Source organism: Triticum urartu, unplaced genomic scaffold, assembly GCF_003073215.2.
Source record: "Triticum urartu cultivar G1812 unplaced genomic scaffold, Tu2.1 TuUngrouped_contig_2107, whole genome shotgun sequence".
In the NCBI taxonomy this organism is placed as follows: Eukaryota; Viridiplantae; Streptophyta; class Magnoliopsida; order Poales; family Poaceae; genus Triticum; species Triticum urartu.
Window position 1 is genome coordinate 1 of NW_024112574.1, and position 11,764 is coordinate 11,764.

The 11,764-nt window shown below is 44.7% G+C and overlaps 2 protein-coding genes across 2 annotated transcripts; one reads left to right on the plus strand and one right to left on the minus strand.

The window, feature by feature from the left end:
- Positions 1-1,386: 1,386 nt before the first annotated feature.
- On the plus strand, positions 1,387-9,190 carry LOC125526862. The gene is made up of 7 exons (XM_048691477.1): positions 1,387-1,798; positions 1,908-1,998; positions 3,157-3,301; positions 3,381-3,667; positions 3,755-4,000; positions 4,864-5,094; positions 6,655-9,190. Exons 3-7 carry the CDS (start codon positions 3,220-3,222, stop codon positions 8,530-8,532), a joined length of 2,724 nt encoding a protein of 907 aa, XP_048547434.1. The 5' UTR covers positions 1,387-1,798; positions 1,908-1,998; positions 3,157-3,219; the 3' UTR covers positions 8,533-9,190.
- A 238-nt stretch (positions 9,191-9,428) lies between these two features.
- LOC125526865 (50S ribosomal protein L20-like) lies at positions 9,429-11,764 on the minus strand. The gene is made up of 3 exons (XM_048691482.1): positions 11,602-11,764; positions 10,215-10,433; positions 9,429-9,868 (listed from the first exon to the last, which is right to left on the minus strand). Exons 2-3 carry the CDS (start codon positions 10,398-10,400, stop codon positions 9,686-9,688), a joined length of 369 nt encoding a protein of 122 aa, XP_048547439.1. The 5' UTR covers positions 10,401-10,433; positions 11,602-11,764; the 3' UTR covers positions 9,429-9,685.

Genomic DNA, 11,764 nt, shown 5'->3' on the forward strand with positions numbered 1-11,764 from the left:
ATATTTTTGTTCATCTTGGTTGTATTTAAATTGAGATTTAGCTACAGATAATCATTAATCAACTAATGTAATGTAATTTATTTCTAATGTTGAGTCATTCTTTGTACCTTTACAGTGAACGAAAATAGCTATGATAATCATTAATCAAACATTTCATTCCTCCTTTTGTTCTAATGTTGAGTCATGCTTGTGCTTTACATGAATCATTCTTCATGCATCTTTAAAGTGAAAGAGAATAGCTATGATAATTCATATTATTGTTGCTCCATGTTGTGGCTAAGCTGAATGTATGTCATTCTTTGTACCTTTTCTATTTATATGCTTCTACAGAGTCCTGGGTTCACGTGCATGCTTCACTAAATCATTTCCTTATGAGCTAGAATAAGAATTTTCCAATCGGTAGTTTTATGCTGAGATTGTTTATGTTGTGATGTACTTTGTGTGAATGATTATTCTCTGTTCTTTGCCTCGGATAACTACAAATGAAGAGGTATGAAGGATTGGCCGAGAAACTGAATGAGATTGTTCATGTTGTGAAGTACTTTGTGCGAATGATTATTCTCTGTTCTTTGCCTCAGATAACTACAAATGAGGAGGTATGAAGGAATGACTGAGAAACTGAATTCAACTATACTTGATTTAAGGTATACTTTGGCCGCTTCCTTCTATCCTTTGTGTTCCTCCTCACGTGTGTTATTAGTCTTTTCTCAAGCCTTTGTTCCATTTAGAACTTCAAATGTTGAGAAGTATATTTTGCTGAGTAAATGAACTGACAATAGGTATACATTCGCTGTACTTTTGAGGTATTCACTGTTCACTTCTTTTTTGAGATGCTATATTTCTACAATGTAGTATCTGTTTTTGTATAAACACATCACACACTTCTATGTGCCTTAATGATCTCGTGCTATTTTTCGTAGTAGAGATGCAGCATACCCCGATTTATTTGGCATCTCTGCACCTTTACTCCTGTTGCTTTCTAGGGGATGCTTACTGAAGGCCTCGCACAAGCCAAACCAGGCTATCGTTTAGAGAGAAAAACTATACATGCTAAGAAGACAAGCTCAAGTAGAATAATACCACATGTAAATGACAATGTTTTTTTTTCATAGGTACCCAGCGTTGACTTGGCTGTGGTTAAAAGGATCTATGTACTGGTTGACGTTGGGGATCATCTGCATGTACACCAACGACTCCTGCTTGAGCCTTTTGTAGAATTGGCATGTGTTAAGTAGTTGTACTATGATTTTAACCTGCTAAATGTGGAACATACAGAAGCATTACTATCATTTAGTTGTGTGTGTGTGCCTTGTACTGAATCATTACTATTATACGTGTTCTGCTTATCCCACCTCTTTGAGAAATATTGTTTTCACATATCCCATAGTTAGATTCGTGTCTAAAACTGAGCTCTCTCAGAGCTTAGGCAATTTGGGCAGTCCTATCGGAATCTCCTCGTGATACATGGCGTTAGATCTCAGGCCAGATCAATGTGAGCCGTTTGATATTTACCCGGTCGACCTTAGCCCTCGGATAAAATTTCAATTGCAACAAATTGTAATATCCATACCCCCACCAAGGCATTTGGGTCATTTCACCGAGCGGGATATAAAATGGTGGCGGCTCCCGTGAAGAGAACCTAGCCGCCTCCTCCTCCCTCACTCGTGTGCCCTCTTTTCTCAATCCCCCCTCCCTCGAACCCTAGATCTCTACTGCCGCCGCCGCCAATCAGTCTAGATTTGTATCTGCGACGCCCACCTCGCCTCAGGTGAGCGGGATCCGTCGTGCGAAGGCAAAGGTGAGCGCCCTCTCCTCTCCACTCCCCCCATTTCCTCTCTCTCTCTCTCTCTCTCTCTCTCTCTCTCTCTCCCTGCGTGTGTGTGTTCTGATCCTTATTTTTTCTGCAGCTCGACATATAGGTCAGTGTGTGTATGCTGCAGCTCCAAAGGGACGAATGTCGAGGTAGCCACTGCTCCAGTTGAGGCTAGCACGCCGTAGGTATGAATCGGGTCCCTAGCCCCTTATGAGCCCTACTTTTCATGGAACAAGGCGCAGCTTCTGCTTTTTCTTTTGGTAAAAAGGAATCACTATTGTTACGTCGGTAGCCTCTCTGCAAGTTTGTTCTGCCCTTTTTGACATTTTTTATTCTATCTTGCTATGCGTTGTACTTTCTCCATACGGAAATAGCATTTAGGTCACTAAAATAGTGATTCAAATGCTCTTATATTTCCTTACGAGAGAGTATCATATTATAATTGTGTGCTCAAACCAACTGAGCTTAATTCACATATTTAAATATTTAAGAACGCGGGGATGATGCCCAACATATGAAGCTATGTAGGAGATGATTTTGAGGTAAACAAGCCTTCAGCTTGCTTTCTGTTAACCTTTTTATGCATGGGTTTGGATGTAAGTACCCGCTTTCTGTTATAGAAAATTGAAGAGTCGTCAACAAATGTCAGACTGAATGCACACACCTTATATTTTTAGGTGTTTGGTCAGAGGCGTCATCAATGTACTTGCCTCATCGAAAAGGCATATATGTTGATTTGTTTTTCTTTTCTTTCATATTCAGTTATTTTGAAATAGCCATGGTAGCTTTTTTTTACTACATCTATTTGTTCTTTCAGGTACTCCCTCCATAAACTAATATAAGAGCGTTTAGATCACTAAAATAGTGATCTAAACATTCTTATACTAGATGATGCCCCGCACGTTGTTGCGGGAATATTTTGCAACATATTTTAATATGATTCGTTGTATGAATAATGAATAACTGAAGTAATAATATAAAAAGCTAAAACTGAAAATACATATAATTTATTATGTCTGATTACTATATAATTGTATTTTTTTATTAACTATAAATAGCATAGTAGAATGAAAAATCTCTTGGATGTTTACATGTTGAGATGAGTCTTTTTTTCATGCATGTTTAATGATGAAGTGACATGCTTGCATGTTGGGAGACATATGATAGTGAAGGTGAGTCTTTTCTCATGCATGCTATGGGATGATGTGGCATGCTTGCATGTTGAGAAAAATAATTAGTGGGGGCTAGCTATTTAGATATAGAAGATAGAAGATTAGTTTATAGAGGGAGTAGGCCATTAATCCAAATTTGAAGAGTAAAGGACTCACGTTTCTCTCGCGCAGGACCGACCGAAGGCCTTCTGATCCAGCAAAACCCCCCCAAACCCCATATAACGAGGCCGCGCCATGGAGTTCCACTTCCGCGCCGGCGAGGAGCGCTGTCCGTCGACGGGGGCCGCGGCTACGTCGGCCAACTCCGAGACAGCAGGTGATCTCTCCTCGCTGATGATGGGCGGCTCTTGGCTCTTGATGCCTCTCTCCCGCTGATCTTATTCCCTTTGGTGAAGCCACGCGCGTGAATGACGGTCTCGTCGGCGGCGACGGTGCGGGGTACCATGGGGAGAGCTCACCGCCGCCGGCATCGGATCCGGACGACCTGCGGCGCCGGGCGGCAAAGGAGAGGATAAGGGAGCGGATCCTGCACGAGGAGGCGGAGGCGATGGCGCTCGAGTTCGAGGTCCGGCGTGAGCTCATGGAAGAGCGCACCAGTTTGCTCGCGCAGTTGGCCGGCGGGTCGGAAACTAGGGCAGCGCCGGCGGTGCCATCGCTGAAGACGGCGCCGATCGATCACCAGGTCTGCTGCTCTGCATGCTGTCCTCTTGAGGATTTCACCACGCGGATCTTTTTTATCACTTACTATTGGAATATGCGTGTTGTTCAGTGTGTGCAGGTTGGATCCAAAGTAGACGTGTCTGCGGCCATGGCAGCCAAGCGGAAAACCCCTCATGCCGCTGCTGCATCCGTTGTTTCGGCGGCCACAGGCAGCAAGAAGCAGAAGCCTGCTCTGACTTGCACGGTGTGCAACATCACGGCAACCAGTGAGGTTGCCCTGCAAGAGCACCTCAGAGGGAAGAGCCACGTGAGGAAGGCCGGTAAACCTGCGCAGCCTCACCCAGAGGAGGATGTGGTAATAAAATACATCATATATATACACATTTCAGTTTTATCTAGTCGCGTATCCGGACTGGAATTAAGAATAATGTAAAATATATGTTTCATTGCGATATCCATATATCTGATTGGTCGAACTAACATGCTCTTTAGGTGAAAAAAATAGATAGAATAACGGTCAAGTGTGCTATACATATGATGTTAAAAGCATCATAGTATTTCCAAATCAAACCCACTTGAATTGGGTTTCCATTTGCACTAGCCTTACATTTTCGTAACTATATATGAATTCATGTTTGTTTTCCTATGAATGAAAGATATGCATGCTTGTGCGTGTCCTAGAAAAAAGAATACATGAACACGTATTTTGTCTGGGCTTGAGTCCATAGTCCAGACCACTGCAATTCTTTTTTGTTGACACCTTGATACCCTAGTAGTAATGTTGTTGAATTCACTAGTATTTTTGGATTACCTACATTTTACAGCCCAGCTAGCTAGAGTGGCTTGGTTAGGTGTAACTTGAAATACCAGTAAATCACACATTTTGAGGAATATAAATAGGTCTCTTGACGATTTCACCATGAATACATACAACAATTCTATATCTACAGAGAGACATAAGATTATTTCTTATATGTGTCAAAGAATTGACCGGTTTTGTGTTATTTCTTATATGTGTCAAAGAATTGACCGGTTTTGTGTTTGATGCAGTTAGGTTTAACTTGTAACACCATTAAATCACACATTTTGAGGAACATAAACAGCTCTCAACTGCTTCTGATTTCACTATGAATACATACGACAATTCTATATCTACAGAGAGACATAAGATATTTCTTATATGTGTCACAGAATTGACCGGTTTTGTGTTTGATGCAGTTCAGCTTGAAGGTAAATGGGTCGCCAGCCTTACCGGCCAAGGGGAAAAACCCTGGTGTAGTTGTCACTTCGATGGCTCTCGCTGAAAAAAGTTGCAACAACTTGGGTTTGAACTGCATGGTCTGCGGCATCACAGCAAGCAGTCAAAAGAACATGCAAGATCACCTCAAAGGGAAAATTCATATGAGGAAGACTGCCATGCTCGCGCAGCCATATCCTAAGGAGAATGGGGTAAGGAATATGGTTTGGACTTTGCCAACACTACCCAAATTCAACAAAACAACATATGTGTTTTACAGTAGCATGGTTAACTATAATATTCATAATTTCATAGGAAGCTGCTTGAATCGGTTTGCTTTCCAACTCATTTATTGATCACAATACTGCCTCCTTACAAATATGTAACACCCCCTCAAATTTTGAGTCTAACTTCGACTATAAATTTGACTAATAAAATCTGAGTTGTATGCCACAAAAAAATATATCACTGATTATGTATCTGAAAGAAGTTACAAATGCTATAGTTTTTGTGGCATATAGCTGACATTTTATTAGTCAAACTTATTGTTTAAGTTGGGCTCAAAGTTGGAGAGGGTCTTATATGCTTGAAAGTAGGTATTATTCTGATGCTATTAGTGTATAGTGCTCTTTCTTTTTTATACAAAAGGGCCCAAACTGCAAATCCAGTAATAATACAAGGCCAAAGTGTACCACGATTTCTGGAACATATATAAAGAGGTTTCAAAGGCTATTTAAGCATGATTGCGGAGAAACCAATTTTAAATGTTCTTACAAATGTCTTTGGTGCTAATTTCTAGTCTAGTAAAGTGTTTGCATTCTTCCATTATCTTTGAACATTAAGAGGCGTGAGAAGCACGGGAGCTTGCGAGAAGGGATTTTCTAAACCTAGGGACATATGAACCCTATAGCCTTATACGGCTAAAAAATATTGTAGAAGTTTGATAAAATACCAAATGAATCATGCTCATAGAGGATGGGTACAAGTATATGCATCGAAAATTAAAAACTTAAATATGACCTGTAACTTACATTGTTCCTTGTTTATCTAGGGCCTAGATTCATTTGAAAATTAGGGATAGATTCTAGGCCTCATACAGTCATTTAAGTTTTAAGTTTGCACACGCATACTTGTATCCATCCCTAATTGCGTGATTTATGTCATATTTTTCTGAAACTTATGCGCATATTTTTAGGGTGTATAAGGTTCAGATGTACTCCCTTCATTCCATAATTCTTGTCTTGGTTTAAGTTCAAAAACATAGATTCATCGTCAATGCCACTTCAAAAACTTGGTATTTCAGGAAATTCCACTATCAATGTTGCAGCGAGGGATGTGCCACCAGTGTCTTTCCAAGTTTGGTGCTAGTGTCATCTCAGTCCCTTTCCTGTCAATCTCTCCTTCCCTGGCCATATGATGTTCTGGTTTTGCACCGTCCCTTCAAACGGTTCAAATCGATCAACCTTGTTTGGTTTCATTCGACACTATATTTTGACATCTTGTCATTTCTCAAGACGTGGTCAGGAAAAACCAGGCAAGGTTGATCGATTTGAACGGCTTGAAAAGACAGCAAAAATGAAACATCACATGGTCAGAGAAGGAGAGAGTGATAGAAAAGGGACTGAGATGGCACTAGCACAAAGCTATGAAAACATTAGTGGCATATGTCTGAATACACCATTTTTGTTTTGAAGTGGGATTTTTGTTCTTCCTCGGGTCTGAATACACCTAAATGAGTGTCTGCTTAGTGGAGTTTGTGTTTTTTCATGCAGGTCTGCTCAAAACCAAATGCATCAGCAGCCATGCTACCGGCCAAGCGGAAGAACTCCGACGTTGTCCCAGCCGCATCCACCCTTTCAGCAGGGCCAAGCAGAAAGAATCAGAAGCAGGATCACCTCAAAGGGAAGGCTCACATGAAGATGGCGGCCTCGCTTGCGCCTGGGGAAGCGTGGGAAGAGGCAGAGGTGGAAGGCGGCTACACGCCGTGGAAGTTCGAGATGGTGACCGGCTCCGGGACATTGTGCGAGGTGGTGCAGCTGAACGGCTCCATCCTCTGCGAGGTGTGTGACCAGCAGGCCCCCGACCGCGTCACCATGATGTGCCACCTCCAGGGGAGCAAGCACATCTCCAAGCAGGCCAAGCAGAAGCAATGCGAAGCCGTCGCTGCTGATGGCGATGGGCCAGGATCAGAAATGGTGCCCATGGAGGCCAATGGCGTGGGCCGGGTGGACGGTGGCTCCCTGCTGTGCGAGCTCTGCAACGTGAAGGTGGCGTCAGAGTGCGACATGGAGTCTCACCTGTCCGGAAGGAAGCACACCAACAAGGCGAAGGTGGCTGCAGTTGGTGTAGGTGCATGTGGCAACGGGTCTGGGTCAGAAACTGTGCCCATGGAGGCCAACGGCGTGCGCCGGCTGGACGGCGGCATCCTGCTGTGCGAGCTCCGCGACGTCAAGGCCCCATCGGAGTGCGTCATGCGGACTCACCTGTCCGGCCAGAAGCACACCAACAAACTGAAGGCCGCCACTGACGCCAGTGCAGGACAGGAGGTGAAGAAGGCTGCCGCCGCCGCCGCCACGATCGGCAGCCCATCCAAGGAAGCCGCCTCCATCGTCGTCAATGGCAGTGATGACTCGGTGAAGAAACCAGCAGCGGGAGAGATGGAGGTAGCTGTGTCATCGGCAGGACAGGGGGTGAAGAAGGCTGCCGCTGCCGCCCCCACGATTGGCAGCCCTTCCAAGGAAACCGCCTCCATCATCGTTAATGGCAGCGATGACTCATTGAAGAAACCAGCAGCGGGAGAGATGGAGGTAGCTGTGTCATCGGCAGGACAGGGGGTGAAGAAGGCCGCCGCCGCCGCCGCCACGATCGGCAGCCCATCCAAGGAAACCGCCTCCATCGTCGTCATTGGCAGCGATGACTCATTGAAGAAACCAGCAGCGGGAGAGATGGAGGTGGCTGTGTCATCAGCAGGACAGGGGGTGAAGAAGGCCGCCGCCGCCGCCACGATCGGCAGCTCATCCAAGGAAGCCGCCTCCATCGTTGTTAACGGCAGCGATGACTCCGTGAAGAAACCAGCAGCGGGAGAGATGGAGGTGGCTGTGTCATCAGCAGGACAGGGGGTGAAGAAGGCCGCCGCCGCCGCCATGATTGGCAGCTCATCCAAGGAAGCCGCCTCCATCGTTGTTAACGGCAGCGATGACTCCGTGAAGAAACCAGCAGCGGGAGAGATGGAGGTGGTAGTGTCATCGGCAGCGCCTCAATTGGATGTCGCCGCCCAGGTCTGCGCCCGTGTCTCCTCCGTGGCGCCCATGGAAGTAGACGAAGGTGCTGCCAAAGCTGAACAAGAGAAAGCTGATGCGGATGAAGAGGGAGCCGTGGAGATCGACGGAGGCTCCGCCGTGACCGGCGAGAAGTATTACATCAAGGCGGAGGGCAAGCTGTTCGTCACGCTGCGCCAGGCGGACGACAGCCTCTCGTGCGGCCTGTGTGCCGTGCACGGCTGTGACAAGCGCGGCATGATCAATCACATCTACACAAGGGACCACTGGCGCAGAGCCCGTATCGCCGAGGAGAAGAAGCGGGCGGTGAACAACGACGGCACTGGCGCCGGCATCCCGGTCACCGACGGAGTGGCTCAGGTCGACAACTGACGGCAGCCGTGTGTGAATTTGGGACGGCGATGTGTGCTGAAGTTTGTTGTGATGTACTACCTTTATGTGTGTATGAACCTGTTGAGACTGTATGTGTGTATGGACCTGTTGAGACTCCAGTACAATTGTTGAACCCTCGTGTGGGTTAAGTCTCAAGTGTGAGTGAACTTGGAACTATCTGAGCATTTTCTGCCAGTACAACTTGTTTTAGACTTCAGTACAATTTCTTTCCAACTATTTTCTGCCTGCATCTTTTGGTAGTACTCCCTCCGTCCCATAATATAAGAACATTTTTGACACTAGTGCCCTCCGTCCCATAATATAAGAACATTTTTGACACTACACTAGTGTCAAAAACGTTCTTATATTATGGGACGGAGGGAGTAACTTGTTTTCAAATCAGCCATACCAGCAAACGATGCCTGGAGAAGATCGCTCCCAGCCACACCATTATCATGATAACAGCAGTTTGATCAATAATCTGGCTGCTGATACAGCGCCCATCAGGAGAAGGGAGAACTTCAAAACAGCAGGGTTACAAAGGCAGGCATGCAAAAGGATGTACTCCCTCCATTCCTAAATATAAGTCTTTGTAGAGAATTCGCTATGGACGACATGCAGATGTATGTGGATGCATTTTAGAGTGTAGATTCAGTCATTTTGCTCCGTATGTAGTCCACAGTGGAATCTCTACAAAGACTTATATTTAGGAACGGGGGAGAGTAAATGAATAAACAGAACTGCAGAGCCATGCATGAAATACTGCCAGCGAAAAGGGCCAGGGAATGTGCAACACAAATCAACACGCAGTGGGTATTAAGGATGGCCTGTTCTCGATAACAAGATGGTGCAGCCTATTCAGCATGTCTTCATAAGGACTACTACATGACTTCAGATGAAAGCTAGAAAAACTTTCTGCCCAAAATAACCACATCTTTTTTTTTACATGGTTTATTAAAACCTTTCTGCTTTACTGGATTTATTGACGGTAAACAGAGCACATTATCTGAAGAAAGAAGTGCAAAAGTACAGTACATGTACCCTCTGTTCAGCAGGCCAACAGACCGAATGACATGGACTAAAACGTGATGTGATACATACCCCCATCACATGAGTTCATCACAGTAGACTGAATTGTCGAGGAATGAATTGTTTATAGAATGCTTGCTAGTCCTTCCTTCTTGGCAGCCGGCCTGTTCCCAGGGAATGCAGTGCGGGATACATCAACGAGGGCCTTGAAGCTGTATGGCTCATGCATCGACAGCTCCGAAAGTACCTTCCTGTTGAGTTGGACATTCTCCTTCATCAGTCCATGCATGAAGTTGCCATAGTTCACCTGGGCAGTAAGTTCAGACAATACATCAAACACATGTGCGTGTGCGTTCAGTAGCAAAACTAGAAACCCGATAACTTATACTTTGTTACAGGGACGAAGCTAGAAAAAAATTGATGGGGTCAGGTTTATGACAGTGGGGTCATCTTCTATAAATGAGTAATGGTTAGTACTAAATTAGTGAAGGATTTACTAATTTCATTGGGGTCAATTGACCCCATTGCTTACAAGGTAGCTCCGTCCCTGCTTTGTTATCGTATTCTGCCTGGTTTCTTCGGAAAAAAATAACATGAGAATGCAACAAACTCATTTCCCTGTCAAACCTCGTATGTTAATAGATACTACATACCCCATGGAGTCGTGTACCAGCATTGATGCGCTCGATCCAGAGAGACCGCATGTCCCTTTTCTTGTTGCGCCGATCCCTGTAAGAATATTGCAATGCTTTTTCTACACGCTCCCTGGCGATTCTTATGCAGTTTTTAGCCCTTCCTCGGAATCCCTTGGCTAACTTAAAAATCTTCCCCTTGTTCATCTTTGAGGTCTTGGCTCACACAGTATTTCCTCCCTATATTCACAACATAAAAGTAAGAAGTTGGAGCAAATTATGAATTACTGTAATGAGATAGAAGTTCAGAATAAAACATAGAGAAGTTGGAGCCAATACTTCAGACATTTATTCCCCGAGAAGGGAATGCATATGAATAAAACATACTTAAGAACAGTTATTTTCAACCTAGACTTCTTCAGGAACCAGTTTAAGCTTCTCTACCCACAAGAGCTGTGGCATAGAGAAGTCTATAGACTGTAAGTATCAGTTATTCTGCCCCTTAGTTTATTTTATGTTCTGATGAAGAGGCCATGGACTGTAATTATGTGAATCTTAACTTATATTGTGTAATTTCTTGCTGTGTTTATCATAGATATTATTAACATCATAAAACAAATATTACAACAAAAATAAGATGTAATTGGTACTTGACAACAAGTTAGATAAAAAGAGGTTGTGAAGGCATTACAAGGTTTCCCCCCAAGAAAAGCAGTCACGATAAAAACTAATCATCAAGGTACGACACTAGCAGCAATAGCATCATGAACTGTGCCGACAGTCCGTTTTGAATGACTTCACCTATTTTCAATCGCTTACACTCAAAATTTCTCTTTGTGCGCTCACTGAACTTGTTTATCAAATTAACATACCCAAGTAAGTTCAAACATCAGGTGGGACAGTTATTTACATGTACTTCTTCGATACGCACATCAAGAGAAACTATACAGGTCATAGGATCCATCATTACTTTCCCCCATTTCCCATTCTCATCTATGATATGTGACAAAATGAATGTTAAAACTGGATATGTGCTCATTTGTTTAGTGACTACCAGAGATGAAAAAAATTGCGCTCAAAAAGGACCGGGTACTGCATACTACTGAATTAGCCGTCCGATTAAAAAATAACGTGAAAATTATAGCAAATGCAAGCAGCAGTAGATGTTGCAAATGTGTGATCTGCTTGCTAATTCAACCGCCACCAACAAAGAATCATTTCCAACCAATCCCGCACTATCAGGTGGCAGGCAAGGGGCGTCAAGGGATTCCGACGATCGCGAGCTACGGCAAACAAGCACGCGGATTCAGTAGCAGGAGCCGGGCCGGCCGTGCCGCGCGCGGTGGAATCATACACACCTCGCACGCGCGAGCGGGATATGTACATGTGTGTGCAAGCGCGTACGTACCGAGAAGCAGGGAAGAAGAGCCGGTGCAGAGTCGGGAGCAGCTCGGAGTAGAGGGAGGCGACGGAGACCGGCGTCGGCGGCGGGCGGCGGGCGGCGGAGTGAGAGCTCGGGCGCGTGAGAGGAGAAACCTAGCGGTGCGTTTTCTGTGGATCGAGCGAGCACG

Excerpts from the sequence above, each read along its gene's own strand:
- LOC125526865 (XM_048691482.1), bottom strand. The coding sequence starts at position 10,400 with ATGAACAAGGGGAAGATTTTTAAGTTAGCCAAGGGATTCCGAGGAAGG. Across the intron at positions 9,869-10,214 it reads CTGGTACACGACTCCATGGG|GTGAACTATGGCAACTTCAT; the intron begins GTATGTAGTATC and ends CTTACTGCCCAG.
- LOC125526862 (XM_048691477.1), top strand. The coding sequence starts at position 3,220 with ATGGAGTTCCACTTCCGCGCCGGCGAGGAGCGCTGTCCGTCGACGGGG. Across the intron at positions 3,302-3,380 it reads GGCCAACTCCGAGACAGCAG|CCACGCGCGTGAATGACGGT; the intron begins GTGATCTCTCCT and ends CCTTTGGTGAAG. Across the intron at positions 3,668-3,754 it reads CGGCGCCGATCGATCACCAG|TGTGTGCAGGTTGGATCCAA; the intron begins GTCTGCTGCTCT and ends CGTGTTGTTCAG.